Source organism: Salmo salar, chromosome ssa04 (assembly GCF_905237065.1).
Source record: "Salmo salar chromosome ssa04, Ssal_v3.1, whole genome shotgun sequence".
Lineage (NCBI taxonomy): Eukaryota > Metazoa > Chordata > Actinopteri > Salmoniformes > Salmonidae > Salmo > Salmo salar.
Window position 1 is genome coordinate 58,889,681 of NC_059445.1, and position 19,732 is coordinate 58,909,412.

Genomic DNA, 19,732 nt, shown 5'->3' on the forward strand with positions numbered 1-19,732 from the left:
TTCTAGTCAAGATTCTAGCATCCGTGTTTAGCACTAACTGAAGTTTATTTAGTGCTTTATCCGGGTAGCCCGGAGAGTAGAGCATTGCAGTAGTCTAATCTATAAGTGACAGAAGCATGGCTTAGCTTTTCTGCATTATTTTTGGACAAAAAGTTTCAGATTTTTGCAATGTTAGGAATATGGAAATATTCTTGATATGTTCGTCAAGAGTGATTCGGGTCCAGAGTAACAGTTTTATTTGAGACGACTGTACAACCATCGAGATGAATTGTCAGATCATGCTCCTGAAGCTTACATAATGGTTTCCTGTTTCCTTATCAATACTTGTCCTCGTAAACTTCTCTTTGGGCCTCCTGATAATTGCCTGCTCTCTGTCGCCCTCTGTCAGGACTGCTGTGGGAACTGCAGCGACAGTGATGAGGAGCCCACCAGGCTGTGACTGAGCACCCTCCTCCCAGCCTCACCGAGGATCTAATTTGTTTACAAATTTTGCACATTTGTATTTTTAAGATAGTTCTATATAAATATTGGAATGTATATTTTCAATATATAGCCATAAAGTCCATGTTATTTAAATGTAATCATGATTCAGAATCCGTCCACATTTTCATGCATGGCAACAACAGCTGTGACCATACTGTCAACCCCCCACCTCATCTGTTGATGATGTTCTCAGCCAATATCGCAAGACACTTTTCTTTTTCTTTCTCCTTTTCTTTGTCTTATAAAAAGTGTCGACGGGGCTCAGATTGCTAACAATTTTTATTTTATTTGAAATGTATATTCAAAATATATATTATTAATATTTACTTCGTGCAATTCTAGACAATCAAATTAGGATATTTGTGTGAAGTGTAGGCTTAAAAGGAAATTGAAGACTGAGGGGAACTCTTAGTATGAGGTGATATGTACATTCTATCTAGGGACATTTGATGTAAGCCAAATAGATATGACTGAACGATGCATATGTAAGTGCACAAGTGCAAACAAGTGTATCAAAAATGTGACCTCTAAAGTCCTATATGTGTCTTCCTAAGAATCATGGTTTAGGTAAAAAGCATGTTAGTTCCCAACCACATTATGAGCTAGAGAAGGGAATTTTCTAGTACACTAATTCAATTGCCAAAAGGGACCTTTTCGTAACACGTGGATAGCCGAGAATGGCCTTGGAGTTTCCTCTACCATGGCATCCTCTAGATTGCTACACTTTTGTCACAGAGCTCCTGAGTTTAATTTAGCGGTGCACTCATGACCAAACTGGTTTGTCTTTTATCCTCAAAATATTTGAATAATTAAGTCCTTCCCATTCAAGGTGCTTCAGACCATGCTGCCTCTCTCTCTCTCTCTCTCCTGTCTCTTCTGCCGCTGTTGTACCTCATGTGTTCCTTTGCCATGCTGATGTGTGTCTGTGCATTATGTAACTCAGTGGGATTCTCCTTGTGGATGTTGGACTATAAAAGGACTGAGCTCCTTGACAGACTATGGGACTATGGTATCCCCCGCTGAACCCTCCTTACCAGAGACTCTATCAGACTGAGGAAGAGGGGTCAAAGGGGAAGGGAGGGGTTACGGAGAGGTTAAGCCATCTCCATGGCAACCTCGGCACTCCCAACGGAAGTGAAAGAGACTTCCAAAACTCCTCTTACCATCCCCATCTCTCATTGAATTGTGTTTTATTGTGTGTGATTCTCAGATGAACTTGCCTACATTCCAGTCAATACCGTACTGTACCGTGTAAAGTTATGCTACTTTTGTTTATTTAGCAATATGACTTTTTTTTACCCGGTGTAAAGTTAAAACCACAACAACAACAGCTCCACCGTGATACTAGAGCAGGACTTCTAGTCTGATTATTATGATTTGTCTTTACAATGTGCTCCTGAGCCAGGCTTACACATTGAGAGAGGAGGGAGGGCCTCTCTGTCTGTCTGCATCCACGTCACACCTCTGACACTTTCTTCTTGCAATGCACTGATGTTTTGTGTGTCCATATTTTACCATAACCACTAGACCAGTGTTTCACAAACTCTGTCCTGGGGACCCGCGGGGTTGCATGTTTTGGTTTTTGCCCTAACACAACACAGCTGATTCAAATAATCAAAGCTTGATGATTAGTTGATTATTTGAATCAGCTGTGTAGTGTAAGGGCAAAAACCAAAACGAGAATGCCTTGGGATCCCCAGGACCGAGTTTGAGAAACCCTGTACTAGACTCTCTGTCCTGGTCATGATGAGTGAACGTGCTACTGTACAAGGGAGTTCTAGGAACGTTCTCGGAACATCAGGAGGATGTCTAAATCTCTGTTAGTATTCCAAGCCCAACAGGAGAGCACAAAGCAACAGGTTTTGACAGTGGGTATGAGAACAGTTAAATTTGCCAAACATATACTTAATTTTTACCTCAGTAAAGAACGGAATAGACCCACTGGGCAATAACTGAATTAAAAAAAAAAAAATCTGTGATGACGTTGAATCAACGTGGAAACTGATTGGATTTGCAAGAAGTCAGCAACGTCAGGGAATTCTGTATTTTTTTTCACCCAACTTTTAACCTAAATCCAATGACATGGTGACATTTTTTGTTGATTTCTCATTGAATTCGTGTTATTTGACAACTCAATCAAATGTAAATCTAAACAATGCAACAGTAAACATGTTTTCCCCACGAATGATGCTGCACCCCCTTGGGCCTATAAGTAACAACAATTCAAGCTCAAACGGGACAGGAGATATGCTTGTTCAAAGTTTGGAATGACAGTTGAAAACTATAGCGCTGTTCCCTATGTGAAAAGACTATCTGTGAAGTGAAAATGGCAGTTAGTGCCAGACAGTTAAGTCATGGCCTTGTCCAGTTCATGTGTCACATACCTTACTTTGACTTTAAAGGGTTCAGGGACATTTACTTATGCTTTTAATATTTATCTGTGTTTATGTTATATTGTGTTACACACCTTCTGTGATTCTACAAGCCTTTCTGGTGAGCTACAGCAGCTGTAAAAAGCTATTTGGTGCACCATGTGCTGAACTGAAATGCTAGGCTATGCTAATGCTAGGCAGTCAAACTGGTCGTGTCTTTAGTAAGGTGCTTCCTTCCTAACATTATCCTGCCATCTTTATCTACCTGTACAATACTTCTACATTTTATTTCAGTTATTTATTTTTTATCATGTGCTCAATGTTTTTACCTATGTGTTCGCTCCAAACTGTTTTCTGTGTTCTGTAAATGTTTTTGGTGTGTTGCCATACTCTTGACATTTTGCCAACTATGTTCAGACTGCACTAAGCCCTCACACCTTGGAGGCACACTTTGTGTTACACTTCACTTGGAGAACATGTTTGAGTATGAGGTGAAAAAAAAAAGTATCTGAAAGTCCATATATCCTTTAAATACCATATTAAATCAAGCACTTAGTATTCTTTGTCTGATCTATTGTATCTAAGTCCAAGTCACAACGTTTGTTACGTTGCATGTGTGATACCTCCCTGAGCTCAGGAAGGTTTGAGACTTTATTCATGTTAACTTCCTCTGACTCCATTGCCTTCCCACACTGTCTTCTGCAAGGCCAAATGTCGTACTGTGTGTCACTGGAGACCATTACGTAGGTCTCTGTTGTCCTACTGTGTTTACATGCCAAATGGAAGCAACCGAGAGGATAGTGATGATGATGATGATGATGATCAACCTCATATGTTGACAATGATGATTGATGAAAGTGGACTCGATGATAATAATAATGAGGAAGATGTGAACATGTGCCATGTACATGCTATGTATCACTCTGATGTGTTGTTTGTTTGAGCTCTTTTGTTCTCTCTCTCTTTCCCTTCTATCAACTCGTACTGTCTGCCTCTAATCTGTCTCCGTAGGTGCCTGTGAAAATGTACATTAGTCATGGCCAGTCAAACAGGACCTCCATGTAACAAAGTATTTTACTTCAATAAAACTTTTTTTGTTTAGCTTTGGCGTGTCTTGTGTAATTCAATCTTGCAAACGAACAAAAATATTAACGCAACAATTTCAACGATTTTACTCAGTTACAGTTCATATAATCAGTCAATTCAAATACATTCATTAGGCCCTAATCTATGGATTTCACACGACTGGGCAGGGGCGCAATCATGGCTGGACCTGGTTCCCCAGTGGGAGGGCAAAGGCCAACCCACTTGGGAGCCAAGCCCACCCACTGGGGAACCAGGTCCAGCCAATCAGAATACATTTTTCCCTACAAAAGTGCTTTATTACAGACAGAAATTCCTGCAGTCAGCATGCCAATTGCACACTTCCTCAAAACTTCAGACATCTGTGGAACTGTTGTATGACAAAACAGCACATTTTAGAGTGGCCTTGTATTGTCCCCAGCACAAGGTGCACCTGTGTAATGATCATGCTGTTTAATCAGCTTCTTGGTATGCCACACCTGTCAGGTGGATGGATTATCTTGGCAAAGGAGAAATGCTCATTAACAGTGATGTAAACACATTTCTGCACAAAATTTGAAAGTAATACGCTTTTTGTGCATATGGGCAATTTCTGGGATGTTTTATTTCAGCACATGAAACATGGGACCAACACTACATGTTTCGTTTATATTTTGGTTCAGTGTAGATGACAGTTGCCTGTGTAACAGGTAGGATTTGTAACCGGTAGCTCTCGCTCGAGAACCAAAATTAAGTTTTAACCATTAGATCAAAGGAAAATCCCTCTGATCCGAGGGCAGCTATTGGGCTTATGAGTCTCAGGTAGGGCTACCAATCACGAGAGCGTGATTGCAAATTACCTCCGCTGCACCTGCATTCCTTTGGGCATCAGATTTTCGAGAAGAGTTAGAGGGATAATTCATTTGGCGAAAGCTGCACTTCATTAGTGCAGCAGGTGCATCACCTGACATTATAAGTGTCAGGCTGCTCAGGTGTTGGTGCCCACCGTCCATTTGAACTATTTCTCCCTGTAGGATCATGATGTGTATTGTGTAGCTCCCACATCACTGCATGCTATTCTACCAGAGTGCTTCTCTGTCCCAGCACTTATTTTCACCAATACAGTACTGATAAAGCCTTCATCTGTCTGGCTCTCCTCTTCTCCAAACCATCATCTGTGCCCCTCCCTCCCTCCCTCCCTCACACCTCTCTTTTTCCTCTCTCTCACTCCTCACCAGCCTCCCCACCGTTGCCAGGCAACCCTCTTTAAGAGGGATTTAAAATAAAGAAATGCTTGAAATAGATTTGTGTTTTTTAATATTGAAAGGAGGCCCGGTGCAGACAGTCTTTATGGCATGAATGTATCATCAGGGTAGGCTGGGCTGTTGCTGAGATCGAGAGAGAGAGACCCTCTATCCACTTAATCACTCTCTCTCTCTCTTAGTCTCTATTTCTCTCTCCACAACAACCCTGAAGCATACAGTATAACACCAGAACCACCCTATCTATCCTGTCTCCCAACTCTCCTCCCCTCTCAACCGTTGAAGGTTTCTGTGTGAAGTCAGTCAGTTAGTGATTAGAGCAGATGACTATGATGATGTAGAGCACAGCTGCGGTCCCTTCAGGAAAAGAGACCTTTGAACAAAGTTTTTGAACAAACCCTTTTAATTCAAAACTTTGTCTCCATTCAATCACATTCATCTGTATCACCTACAGTGCTGTGAAAAAGTATTTGCCCCCTTCCTGATTTCTTAATTTTTTGCACATTTGTCACACTTAAATGTTTCACTAATCTGCATTGTGCTATCTGCTATCTGCAACTGGAATTGGATGTTCGACGAGCAGGTGTCCACATACTTTTGATCATGTATTGTATATCTCCATGTCTGTGTGGGTGTGTGCTTGAGTGAGTGCATGTGTGCTAAGGTGCACAGAATCCAAGCAGGTGGTCAGTCCAGTTCAAGTGTTCAGCAGTCTGATGGCTTGTAGATAGAAATGGTCTCTGAGCCTGTTGGTATCAGACTTCTCCAGTACCGTCTGCCCTACAATAAGGGAGAAAACAGCTCATGGCTCGGGTGTGTGGGGTCCTTGATGATGTTGCGTGCCTTCCTGGATGGGTGGTAGCACGGTCCCAGTGATGTACTGGGCTGTCTTCACCACCCTCTGGAGGACCTTGTGGTTGTGGATGGAGCAATTCCTGTACCAGTCCGTGATGCAACCTGTCAGGACACTCTTGATGGTGCAGCAATAGTATTACACCGAGTCATCAGAGTTTGTTCTACTGACATTGACCGCTGCGGTACGGGCTCTCAGCGTTGTACGGATATCTCCGTTCATCCAGGGTTTTTGATTGAGATATGTCCATATTGCTATTGTAGGTACAACAACACATGAGAAACACATTTCCTTATCACCCTCCTATCAGGGTGATAAGAGAGCTGGTTATGGCTCACACTGATATTTGGTGTCTGTGCGTTAACCAAGGCCATGGAGGGCTGCCGAAACCAACAGTGTTCCATCATGTAGATGGGGCAAGGCTAGGGATTGTCTTAGAGATCTATGTATCTAGGTGGTGACTCTTCTTCAGACTATATCACTTAGTGTGATTTACTTAGTGTGCATCAAGTCTCTTTGCAACCAATAAATAATAGGAAACTAAAACCACTGAGCGTTTCATTTCTATGGAAGAGACACTACATTTCATTATCCTTCTGAGTCACTCTCTATGACTGCGTCCCAAGTGGCCCCTACCCTGTGGGCCCTGGTCAAAAGTAATGCACTAAATAGGTAATAGGGTGCCATTCGGGAAGACCGCATGTTGTGCCCTGAGGTATTCTCCATTTACTGGGAAATTAGAACTTTACCTGAGTCAACTTCCAGGGAAATACCCATGAATAAAGCCCAGGAGGAGAGAGAGTGAGCAGGACCCAACGTCACAACACAATGCTTTCCATTGTGCACCGTCCTGGCCTCCCTGATGCTGCTGTGTCACTGATAGTATCTATCTGAATTACACCTCCGTGTGCCACGTGTCACAGTCACACTCAGTCACAACAACCAATCACAATGGACAGTTAGAATGCCTTTGATGTCACGCTAGTGAGCACATGATCAGCGTCTCTGACTGGGAAGTGACTTTTTTTATTGCTCTCACTCACTAGGTCACGTTAGTCACACACACACAGACACACACATACAAGCCACATTCCTCTATTCCCTATAGGACGATACTGGAAATATCCTGTGTCGCTAGTTTGCTGCGTGGACACTTTATGGATGTTTAGTCAGGCTTAGGTCACATAGCACTGTGATTTCCCACACACATAATGGTTAACCCCTGCTGTGAAATGAAAATATCACTCCTCCTCAATATGTGGGAAATGAGTTTCCTTCATCTCAGCCTGACACTGCATCCGACCACTAAGGCCACAGTGTAAGTCAGCCTAGCAAAACACAATCCATGTGGGGGGGGGGGGGGGTGTCCTTGATGATTTGTACAGTCCCCTCAATAATAGACCGAAATCAAATTGTCTTGGTCGTGTACACATATTTTGTAGATGTTATCACAGGTGCAGCGAAATGCTTATGTTTCTAGCTCCAACAGTGCAGTAATACCTAACAATACAAAACATTACACACAATTATCAGAAATATCAGAATGAGCTATGTCAGAGTCCGGAATATAAATATGCAGCATATGTGTATAATGGTGTGAATTAGACAGTATATGAATAGAAAAGGTGTGTACAGCAGTAGTTATATAGGATCAGCCTTGACTAGAAGTATACAGTATATACATATGAAGTGGGTTAAACAGTATGCAAACATTACTGAAGTCTCTAAAGTGCAGGGTAGAGTACTGGGTGGTAGACGGCTAGAAACAGTGACTAAGGTTCAGGGCAGGCTAGTGGTGACTATTTAACAGTCTGATGGCCTGGAGATGGAAGCTATTTTTCAGTCACTCGGTCCCAGCTTTGATGCACCTGTACTGTCTCCGCCTTCTAGATGGTGGCGGGTTGAACAGGCCATGGCCCGGGTGGCTGAGGTCCTTGATGATCTTCTTGCCTCTCTGTGACACCGGGTGCTGTAGATGTCCTGGAGGGCAGGCAGTGTGCCCCCGGTGATGCGTTGGGCTGACCGCACCACCCTCTGGAGAGCTCTGCGGTTGAGGACATTGCAATTGCCGTACCAGGCAGTGATACAGTTGAGCATCTGTAGAATTTTATGAGGGTCTTAGGGGCCAAGCCCAAAAAAATTCAGCCTCCTGAGGTTGAAGTGGCGCTATTGTGCCTTTTCGATTCAGAGGGGTTGGGTTAAATGCCAAAGACACATTTCAGTTGAAGGCATTCAGTTGTACAACTGACTAGGTATCCCCCTTTCCCTTTCTTCACCACACTGTCTGTGTGAATGGACCATTTCAGGTTGTCAGTGATGTGCACACCGAGGAACTTGAAGCTTTTCACCCTCTCCACTGTGGCCCCGTCAATGTGGATGGGGGCGTGCTCTCTCTGCTGTCTACTGAAGTCCATGATCAGCTCCTTCGTTTTGTTGACGTTGAGTGACTGGCTATTTTCCTGGCACCACTCCACCAGGTCCCTCACCTCCTCCCTATAGGATGTTTCGTCATTGTAGGTAATCAGACCTACCACTGTTGTGTCGTCTGCAAACTTGATGATTGAGTTGGAGACGTGTGTGGCCACACAGTCATGGGTGAACAGGGAGTACAGGAGGGGGCTGTACACGCACCCTTGTGGGGCTCCTGTGTTGAGGATCAGTGTGGCGGTGGTGTTGTTGCCTACCTTCACCACTTGGGGTCGGCCCGTCAGGAAGTCCAGGACCCAGTTTCACAGGGTGGGGTTCAGACCCAGGGCCCCAAGCTAAGTGATGAGCTTGGAGGGCACTATGATAGGTATTCCTCTTTTCCAGATGGGATAGGGCAGAGCACAGCGTGATGGCGATTGCGTCTGCTTCATCCGTTGATCTGTTGGGGCGATATGCAAATTGCAGTGGGTCTAAGTTATCAGGTAAGATGTAAGAGATATGATCCTTAACTACCTCTCAAAACACTTCATGATGATAGAAAGGAAAAGGGGCACAACTAGTCAGTTGTACAACTGAATGCCTTGAACTGAAATGTGTCTTCCACAGTTAACCCAACTCCTCTGAATCAGAGAGGTGCGGGGGGCTGCCTTAATCGACATCCACGTCTTTGGCGCCCGGTGAACAGTGGCTTAACTGCCTTGCTCAGGAGTGAGTGCTACAGGGTGATATTCATTTACAGTGCATTCGGAAAGTATTCAGACCGCTTGACTTTTTCGACATTTTGTTACGTTACAGCCTTATTCAGATTTTTTTATTTTTTATTTTATTCCCTCATCAATCTACACACAATACCCCATAATGACAAAGCAAAAACAGGTTTTTATATTTTTTTGTAAATGTATATATATATATATATATATATCATTTACAAAAAAATATAAAAACCTGTTTTTGCTTTGTCATATATATATATATATATATATATATATATACAAAGCAAAAACAGGTTTTTATATTTATATATCACATTTACATAAGTATTCAGACCCCCCCTGCTGTGCAGGAAAAGGATGTCATCCACTTTGCCTGGTCGCAGGCTCGCAGCTGGTTTCTCTCTGAAACCACACATCCATCTGTAGGTCATGCTTTATCCTTTGGAACCACACAATTACCAGGAGGACAGTAGGCCTCTTGAAGCGATAGAGGAAGAACCACAAGTATTCTTTCACAACAGCTGGCCTTCTGTTATCTGTAGTTTTGAGCTGCACTGTCCCACTGCGTGATGGATAACATCCACTCTTCGTTTATGTAATTGGCTGTAAGGCACAAGTATCCTATTTTTCCTAGTATCCTAAAATCCCACAATTTCTGCCATAGTTTAGACTACTGATAGATGCTACAGTCAGTCAGAGTTGAGTCCTATTGTAGCCTAATGGACAAAAAATAGCAAACTTGCAATGTATTCAAGGCTTAAGTACTCTAAAGTTTTACATTTCTAACTCAATATCACAGACCAGATATGCCCTAACAAATAAATGCATCAACCCTTACAAATATATTAATCTACATAATAATTCGAATGACATTAGCTGTAGCGAGAGGAGAGACTGCATGCTAAAGACATTCAGAAAGAATGTGTCTTTAACCCTGCATTATAATATAACTTATTTTGAATGAAAGCCAGGAATGAGTGAGTCACTCAGCCTTATTCTTCTGTTCTTGCTTCTGTTGCCTATATTCATATGAACGTCCGGATTAAAGACCCCGGCCACTAAGAGCACCGCTTCCGGATGAGCATTTTCTTGTTTGCTTATGGCCTTATACAACTCACTGAGGCCATTAGCAAAAAAAAGCTGTATAAGGCCATAAGCGAGCTGTATTTGGCCATAGGCGAACAAGAAAATTCTCCTCCAGAAGCGGCGCTCCTTTAATGCAGATGTGATGGCGGGGAGGGGAGGGCTGCCGTTTTACTGGCTCCAAACCAACTGTGCTATTTTGTGATTTTTTTCGCATTGTTTGTAACTCATTTTGTACATAATGTTGCTGCTTCCATCTCTTTTGACCGAAAAGAGCTTCTGGACATCAGAACAGAACATTACTCACCTCGAACTGGATGAAGATTTTTTTCTTTAATGAGTCCGACGCGAAGGGTATACTGCTTTGTCGAGACAAGGCCCAAATCCCCATCATCAGCGTGAAAAAAATACGGAGAAAAGGGGGGAGGAGGGCGTGGTGCGTTGTAAGAATTTGCAGACGAGAAAGTAAACCACCACTACCCTTGGTATTATTGGAAAACAAACTGGACAATCTGTGATTAAGACTATCCTACCAACGGGAAAATAAAAAGTAATATATGTTTCACCAAGACTTGGCAGAACGACGACACGGATAATATAGAGCTGGCTGGCTTCTCCGTGTTTCAGCAGGACATAGCAGCTACGTCTGGTAAGACGAGGAGCGGGGGTGTGTGTCTATTTGTACAACTGCTGGTGCGGGATGTCTAATATTAAAGAAGTCTCAAGGTATTACTCGACTGAGGTAGAATTCCTCATGATAAGCGGTAGACCACACTATCTATATTATTCGTAGCAGTCTATTTACCACCACAAACCGATGCTGGCACTAAGTCCGTACTCAACGAGCTGTATAAGGCCATAAGCAAACAAGAAAATGCTCATCCAGAAGTGGCATTCCAAGTGGCCGGGGACTTTAATGCAGGCAAACTTAAATCCATTTTACCTAATTTATGCCAGAATGTCACGTGCAACCAGAAAAAAAAACTGTAGACCACCTTTACTCCACACACAGAGACGCATACAAAGCTCTCCCTCGCCCTCCATTTGGCAAATCTGACCATAATTCTATCCTCCTGACAAGCAAAAACTAAAGCAGGAAGTACAAGTGACTCGCTCAATACGGAAGTGATCAGATGACACAGATTCTATGCTACAGGACTGTTTTGCTAGCACAGACTGGAATATGTTGAGATTCATCAAATGGCACTGAGGAGTATACCACCTCAGTCACTGTGTAAGGATCTATGTGTAGCTGGTGCAGAGGAGTCAGGCGCAGGACAGCAGAGATGAGTAAATAAAAGTAACTTTACTCAAAGTCATCAAAATACAAGAGAATTACCAAGCCCACAAATACGGACCACAATACAACAAACAATCACTCACAACCAAACATGGGGAACAGAGGGTTAAATAATAAACAGGTAATTGGGTGAGTGAAACCAGGTGTGTAAGACTTAGACAAAACAAATGGAAAATGAAAAGTGGATCGGCGGTGGCTAGAAGGCCGGTGACGTCGACCGCCGAACGCTGCCCGAACAAGGAGAGGGACCGACTTCTGCGGAAGTCGTGACACACTGGCTTCATCAATAAGTGCATTGACGACTTCATCCCCACAGTGACCGTAAGTACATTTCCCAATCAAAAGCCATGGATTACTGGCAACATCCGCACGGCGCTAAAGGCTAGAGCTGCTGCTTTCAAGGAGCGGGACACTAATCCGGGCACTTATAAGAAATCCTGCTATGCCCTCAGACGAACCATTAAACAGGCAAAGCGTCAAAAGAGGACTAAGATTGAATCCTACTACGCCGGCTCTGACGCTCTTCGGATGTGGCAGGGCTTGAAAACTATTACAGACTACAAAGGGACACCCAGCAGCGAGCTGCTCAGTGACGCAAGCCTACCAAACGAGCAAAATGCATTTTATGCTCGCTTCGAGGCAAGCAACACTGAAGCATTCATGAGAGCACCAGCTTTTCCGGACAACTGTGTGATCACACTCTGCGTAGCCGATGTGATCAAGACCTTTAAACAGGTCAACATTCACAAAGCCGCAGGGCCAGACGGATTACCAGGACGTGTACTCAAAGCATGCGCGGATCAACTGGCAAGTGGCTTCACTGACATTTTCTACCTCTCCCTGGCCAACAGTGTAATACCTACATGTTTCACAGAGACCACCATAGTCCCTGTGTGAAGGTAACCTGCCTAAATTATTACCTAAATGATTTCCGCCCCGTAGCACTCACGTCAGTAGCCATGAAGTGCTTTGAGAGGCTGGCCATGGCTCACATCAACGCCATCATGCCAGAAATCCTAAACCCACTCTCAATCGCACTCCACACTGCCCTTTCCCACCTGGACAAAAGGAACACCTATGTGAGAATGCTGTTCATTGACTACAGCTCACCGGTCAACACCATAGCGCCCGCAATCTCATCACTAAACTAAGGACCCTGGGACTGAACACCTCCCTCTGAAACTGGATTCTGCACTTCCTTACGGGCCGCCCCCGGATGGTAAGGGTAGGCAACAACACATCTGCCACGCTGATCCTCAAGACTGGGGCCCCTCAGGGGTGCGTGCTTAGTCCCCTCCTGTACTCCCTGTTGACCCATAACTGTGTGCCCAAGCATAACTCCAACACCACTGATGACACAACAGTGGTAGGTCTGATCACTGACAATGATGAGACAGTCTATAGGGAGGAGGTCAGAGACCTGGCAGTATAGTGCCAGGACAACAACCTCTCCCTCAATGTGAGCAAGACAAAGGAACTAATTGTGGACTATAGGAAAAGGAGGGCCGAACAGGCCCCCATTAACATCGATGGGACTGAAGTGGAGCGGGTCGAGAGTTTCAAGTTCCTTGGTGTCCACATCACCAACAAACTATCATGATCCAAACACACCAAGACAGTTGTGAAGAGGGCATGACAACACCTTTTCCCCCTCAGGAGACGGAAAATATTTGTCATGGGTCCCCAGATCCTCAAAAAGTTATACAGCTGCACCATCGAGAGCATCCTGACCGGTTGCATCACTGCCTGGTATGGCAACTGCTTGGCATCTGACCATAAGGCTGGGGCCAAGCTTCCTGACATCCAGGACCTATATACTAGGCGGTTTCAGAGGAAGACCCAAAAAATTGTCAAAGATTCCAGTCACCCAAGTCATAGACTGTTCTCTCTGGTACTGTACAGCAAGCGGTACCAGAGCGCCAAGTCTAGGACCAAAAGGCTCCTTAACAGCTTCTACCCCCAAGCCATAAGACTGCTGAACAACTAATCAAATGGCCACTCTTTTGTTTTTACACTGATGCTACTTGCTATTTATTATCGTTATTGTTATGCACATTTATTGTGTTACTGTTTGATTGAATCATTTTTTTTACTTTAGTTTATTTAGTAAATATAAATAACTCGATTTCTTGAATTGCATTGTTGGTTAAGGGCTTGTAAGTAAACATTTCACGGTAAGGTCCTGTTGTATTTGATTTTATTTGAGTGTATGTTTAATATCCTACAGATTCTGTCATCGGCAAGCCTCATGCAACCTCAAAATGTCGGATAAATCAATTTCACAAATCGGGCTGTTTTTAAACTTTGGTATGCTGCATGAAAGGCTTTAAAAAAAAAAATCTCTGGTATTAACTAAAATGTATTTAGTGTTGTTCACACTTCCAAACGGGCAGAAAAATATTATTGCACCTGTTTGTCATGCAACAGTACCTCTTGCGCTTTTGACAATGTGTCACAATTGTTGTCTTCGTCTTCTGACGATAATGCGAAATCGTCATCAGAAAATGTGGACCAAAACGCAGCAGGTACGTGAATGCTCATCTTGATTTTTAATTAATCTCAAAAATGAACATACAAAATAACAAAACACGAACGATCAACAAAAACAGTCTGGTAAGGCACAAGGCAAAACACAGAACAATCACCCACCAATCACACATACAAACACACCCTAATATATGGGACTCTCAATCAAAGGCAGATAGACAACACCTGCCTTCAACTGAGAGTCCCAACCCCAATCAACCAAACATAGAAACACACAACCTAGACTAACCATAGAATTAACTAAACATAAACCAAAACCCGGAAATACTAAATCAAACACCCTTTACACAAACACACCACCCCGAACCACATAAAACAAATACCCCCTGCCACGCCCTGACCAAACTACAAAACAATTAACCTTATATACTGGCCAGGACGTGACAGTACCCCCCCCTTAAAGGTGCTACCCCAGAAGCACCTTAACAAAAAATAACCCCAAGCAACACCAACAAAAAGTCCCCTTTTCCCTTTCGATTATTAAATTAACCTTTATCATGTTATTTCAAGTTATCCCTTTGCAGCACATGCAAAAGAGATTTGGAGTTGTTGAATGGGAGTGACAAAATATATTACAATTGAATTTGAATGAACTGAATGATGAGGATGAAGAAGAGTGATTGAATTTAGAACAATAATGTAAGAATTGCACTTCCTCTGTTCTGTGCACACTCTCAAAAAAGTACACTTTTTTTGTTTCTACTTTGTCAGAAGAAGCTGTAACTGGACCGTAGCTTATTACTTACTAAAACTGTTGTTACACTGTAAGGTTTTTATTCTATGAAAAACGAAAATGGTCTGTTATATTCCAATATATTCTTAAAATGTACAGTGCATTCGGAAAGTATTCAGGCCCTTTGACTTTTTCGACATGTTGTTACATTACAGCATTATTCTAAAATGTATTAAATAATTTCCTCATCAATCTACTAACAATAACCCACTCTGACAAAGTGAACAGTTTTTTTTTTTATTTTTGCAAATGTATTGAAAATAAAAAACAGAAATACCTTATTTACATAAGTATTCAGACCCTTTGCTATGAGACTCGAAATTGAGCTCAGTTGCATCCTGTTTCCATTGATCATCCTTGAGATGTTTCTACAACTTGATTGGAGTCCACCTGTGGTAAATTCAATTGATTGGACATGATTTGGAAAGGCACAGAGCTGTCCATATAAGGTCCCACAGTTGACAGTGCATGTCAGAGCAAAAACCAAGCCATGAGGTCAAAGGAATTGTCCGTAGAGCTCCGAGACAGTTTCGTGTAGAGCTCCGAGCCATAATTGTGTCGAGGCACAGATCTGGGGAAGGGTACCAAAATATTTCTGCAGCATTGAAGGTCCCCAAGAACACAGTGGCCTCCAGTATTCTTAAATGGAAGAAGTTTGGAACCACCAAGACTCTTCCTAGAGCTGGCCACCCAGCCAAACTGTGCAATCAGGGGAGAAGGGCCTTGGTCAGGGAGGTGACCAAGAACCCGATGGTCACTCAGAGAGCTCCAGAGTTCCTCTGTGGAGATGGGAGAACCTTCCAGAAGGACAACCATCTCTGCAGCACCACCAATCAGGCCTTTATGGAAGAGTGGCCAGACGGAAGCCACTCCTCAGTAAAAGGCACATGACAATTTGCTTGGAGTTTTCCAAAGGGCACCTAAAGGACTCTTAGACCACGAGAATCAAGATTCTCTGGTTTGATGAAACCAAGATTGAACTCTTTGTCCTGAATCCCAAGCATCACATCTGGAGGAAACCTGGCACCATCCCTACAGTGAAGCATGGTGGTGGCAGCATCATGCTCCGGGGATGTTTTTCAAAGGCAGGGACTGGGAGACTAGTCAGGATCGAGGGAAAGATGAACGTAGCAAAGTACAGAGAGATCCTTGATGAAAACCTGCTCCAGAGTGCTCAGAACCTCAGACTGGGGCGAAGGTTCACCTTCCAACAGGTCAACGACCCTAAGCACACAGTCAAGACAACGCAGGAGTGGCTTCGGGACACTGAGTGTCCTTGAGGGATGAGCTCTTGATAAGATCTGCACAGAAGAATTGGAGAAAGTCCCCAAATACAGGTGTGCCAAGCTTGTAGCATCATACCCAAGAAGACTCGTGGCTGTAATCGGAGTCAAAGGTGCATCAACAAAGTACTGAGTAAAGGGTCTGAATACTTATGTAAATGTGACATTTCAGTGTTTTATTTTAAATAAATTAGCAAAAATTTCCCAAAACATGTTTTTGCATTATTATTATGGGGTATGGTATGTATATCTCACTGGTCATCGCCAAAGCCAACACCTCATTTGGCCGCCTTTCCTTCCAGTTCTCTGCTGCCAGTGACTGGAACGAATTGCAAAACTCGCTGAAGCTGGAGACTTACATTTCCCTCACTAACTTTAAACATCAGCTATCTGAGTGTAACCGATGTGAAATGGCTAGTTAGTTAGCGGTGGTGCGCGCTAATAGCGTTTCAATCGGTGACGTCACTCGCTCTGAGACCTGAAGTGGTTGTTCCCCTTGCGTTGCAAGGGCCGTGGCTTTTGTGGCGCGATGGGTAACGGTGCTTCGTGGGTGTCAGTTGTTGATGTGTGCAAGGGTCCCTGGTTCGAGCCCAGGTTGGGGCGAAGAGAGGGACGGAACCTACACTGTTACATTGGTGCCGTGACCCGGATCATTGGTTGCTGCGGAAAAAGGAGGTCAAAAGGGGGGTGAGTGTAACCGATGTGAAATGGCTAGTTAGTTAGCAGTGGTGCGGGCTAATAGTGTTTCAATCAGTGACGTCACTCGCTCTGAGACTTGAAGTAGGGTTTCCCCTTGCATTGCAATGGGTAACGATGCTTCGTGGGGTGTCAGTTGTTGATGTGTGCAAGGGTCCCTGGTTCGAGCCCAGGTTGGGGCGAAGAGAGGGACGGAACCTTCACTGTTACATGAGCAGCTAACCAATTGCTGCAGCTGTACATAGTCCATCTGAAAATAGCCCACCCAGTTTACATACCTCATCCCCATATTGTTTTTGTTTACTTTGCTGCTCTTTTGCACATCAGTATCACTACTTACACACCATCATCTGCTCATCATCATCTGCTCATCTATCACTCTAGTGTTAATCTGCTAAATTGTAATTACTTTGCTACTATGGCCTATTTATTGCCTTACCTCCTAATGCCATTTGCACACACTGTATATAGACTTTCTTTTTTTCTATTGTGTTATTGACTGTACGGTTGTTTATTCCATGTGTAACTCTGTGTTGTTGTTTCTGTCACACTGCTTTGCTTTATCTTGGCCAGGTCGCAGTTGTAAATGAGAACTTGTTCTCATCTAGCTTACCTGGTTAAATAAAGGTGAAATAAAATGTTAAAAAATTAATAAAATAAAAAAGATTGAGGTAAGAAAACTATTTAATCAATTTTAGAATAAGGCTTTAACTTAACAAAATGTGGAAAAGGTCAAGGGGTCTGAATACTTTCCGAATGCACTGTACATTACATCTAGATAGATAGTACTTATACATCGTGTTTTCAGTCATAACTATTATAGAACATGCGCTTTTAAACCCACCCCTCAGCTACTCTCAGTCCATCCCACCTACAGTATCTCCATAAACTGCCCTCTTATGATTTCCATGTGCCATATATTTTTCTGTGCTGTGATGTTTCACATAAATTCTGAGCCTGTCTAATAGCATAGTATCTACAGATTGTAAGTTACAGATACATATTTTTACTAAAAGTATTATATTGTTGATGGATGTCACGCTGGTATAAAGGATTTTGGAGACAGGCGCGGGAATACACAATAGGGGTTTTAATACACCCAAAACAAACACGTATACAAAAACACTGGGCTGTACCAAAGAAAATATCGAGGGTAAACCTCGTTGAACGCCACGGGACGATACCTGTAATAGACAATATATATATATATATATATATATATATATATATATATATATAGCACGCAGCATAACAGCTGCACCAACGCATAGGTACTCACACCACCAACAGACATGGGAACAATAATCGACAGGACAATGGTAAACCAAGGACACACTTATACATTTACTAATCACTGGGAATAGGGGCCAGGTGTGCGTAATGAAAGTTCTGGAGGGATCCATGACAATGAATTGACAATGGTTTTCCAAATCTCCCAACAGTGCTATATGTAGGGTTAATGTTAGATAAATGTGATTTTTCAGCCCTTCATGAACCTGTGACCAGAAACAAGCTACAAAAATAATAATAAGTGATCTAATGATTCTGTCTCATCTTAGCTAAATCTGCAGAGCTGAGATGGTTGCATGCCCCATATACATAACAATCTGTTTGTGGCAAGAATTTTGTATAATAATTTAAATAAAAAAACTGTAAGTGTTGAATCACGCGTTGTTTTGCGGAATCAGCAGAATGAAAATCTCTTCCCAGCTATTTTGCAACCTGAATGACGCCGTGGACAACATTTTGGTCCTCAAGTAAAACTGATATGTTTTTATTTATTTATGCCAATTTTGGTCTTTAATAAAAGGCAGACAATCAAGTTCCCTACCTTCTTCCTCTTCCACTTGCCTCCTACATTTTTGCGGTAATGCTGCAATCAGTTGGTTGTAATTTTGGATAGAGCAAAAATGTCCATATTGTTAACTGCACATGTGACATAACTCCAGTGGTGTAAAGTACTTAAGTAAAAATACTTTAAAGTAGTTTTTTGGGGTATCTTTACTTACTATTTATATTTTTGACAACTTTTACTTTTACTCCACTACATTCCTAAAGAAAATAATGTAAATTCTACTCCATACATTTTCCCTGACACCCAAAAGTACTCGTTACATTTTGAGTGCTTAGCAGGATAGGAAAATTGTCTAATTCACGCACTTAAAGAGAAAATCCCTGGTCATCCCTACTGCATCTGATCTGGCGGACTCACTAAACACAAATTATTTGTTTGTAAATTATGTTGGAGTGTGCCCTTGGCTATCCGTAAATTTAAAAAACAAGAAATCGTGCTGTCTGGTTTGCTTAATATAAGGAATTTGAAATGACTTATACATTTACTTTTACTTTTGATACATAAGTATATTTTTGCAATTACATTTACTTTTGATACTTAAGTATATTTAAAACCAAATACTTTTTTACTTTTACTCAAGTAGGATTTTATTGGTTGACTTTCACTTTTACTTTAGTCATTTTCTGTTAAGGTATCTTTACTTTTACTCAAGTATGACAATTGGGTACTTTTTCCACCACTGCATAACTCCACCTTTCATATTCATAATTTCATTAATGAAGATTATTATTATTTTTATCAATTAGTATATTTGAATGTAAACATTATTTGTTGTAATATTTGTTCTGTCTTTTCTGGAGGATCAAACTGGAATTGCAACCAGCTTTGTATGGCTTGTTTTAGAAAGGGTGATATTTGAAAAATATACCATTTCAATTAACTGAATTTTTGAAAAAGGGGTGTGCCATTCTATCCAAGTTGGCTAGGTGCTAGAAACAAGGCAACCATGTCTTTCAGGCGACATCTTGTTTGTGGTCTTGAGTACACCACAGGGAATGATGAGGGGACAAATGATAGCTTCTAATGATTTGTTCTAGTAATTCTACATGAGATAGGACACGAT

General features: G+C 42.3%; 1 protein-coding gene across 1 annotated transcript in view; it reads left to right on the forward strand.

Annotated features, from left to right (window-relative positions):
* Positions 1–3,956, forward strand: part of LOC106603485 (G protein-coupled receptor kinase 6-like) — a 43,090-nt gene extending 39,134 nt beyond the window's left edge. Inside the window, exon 16 of the mRNA XM_014197245.2 lies at positions 389–3,956. Within this exon, the coding sequence (XP_014052720.1) occupies positions 389–439 (51 nt within the window). The 3' untranslated portion in view covers positions 440–3,956. The remainder of the gene's footprint in view (positions 1–388) is intronic.
* The last annotated feature ends 15,776 nt before the right edge of the window (positions 3,957–19,732 follow it).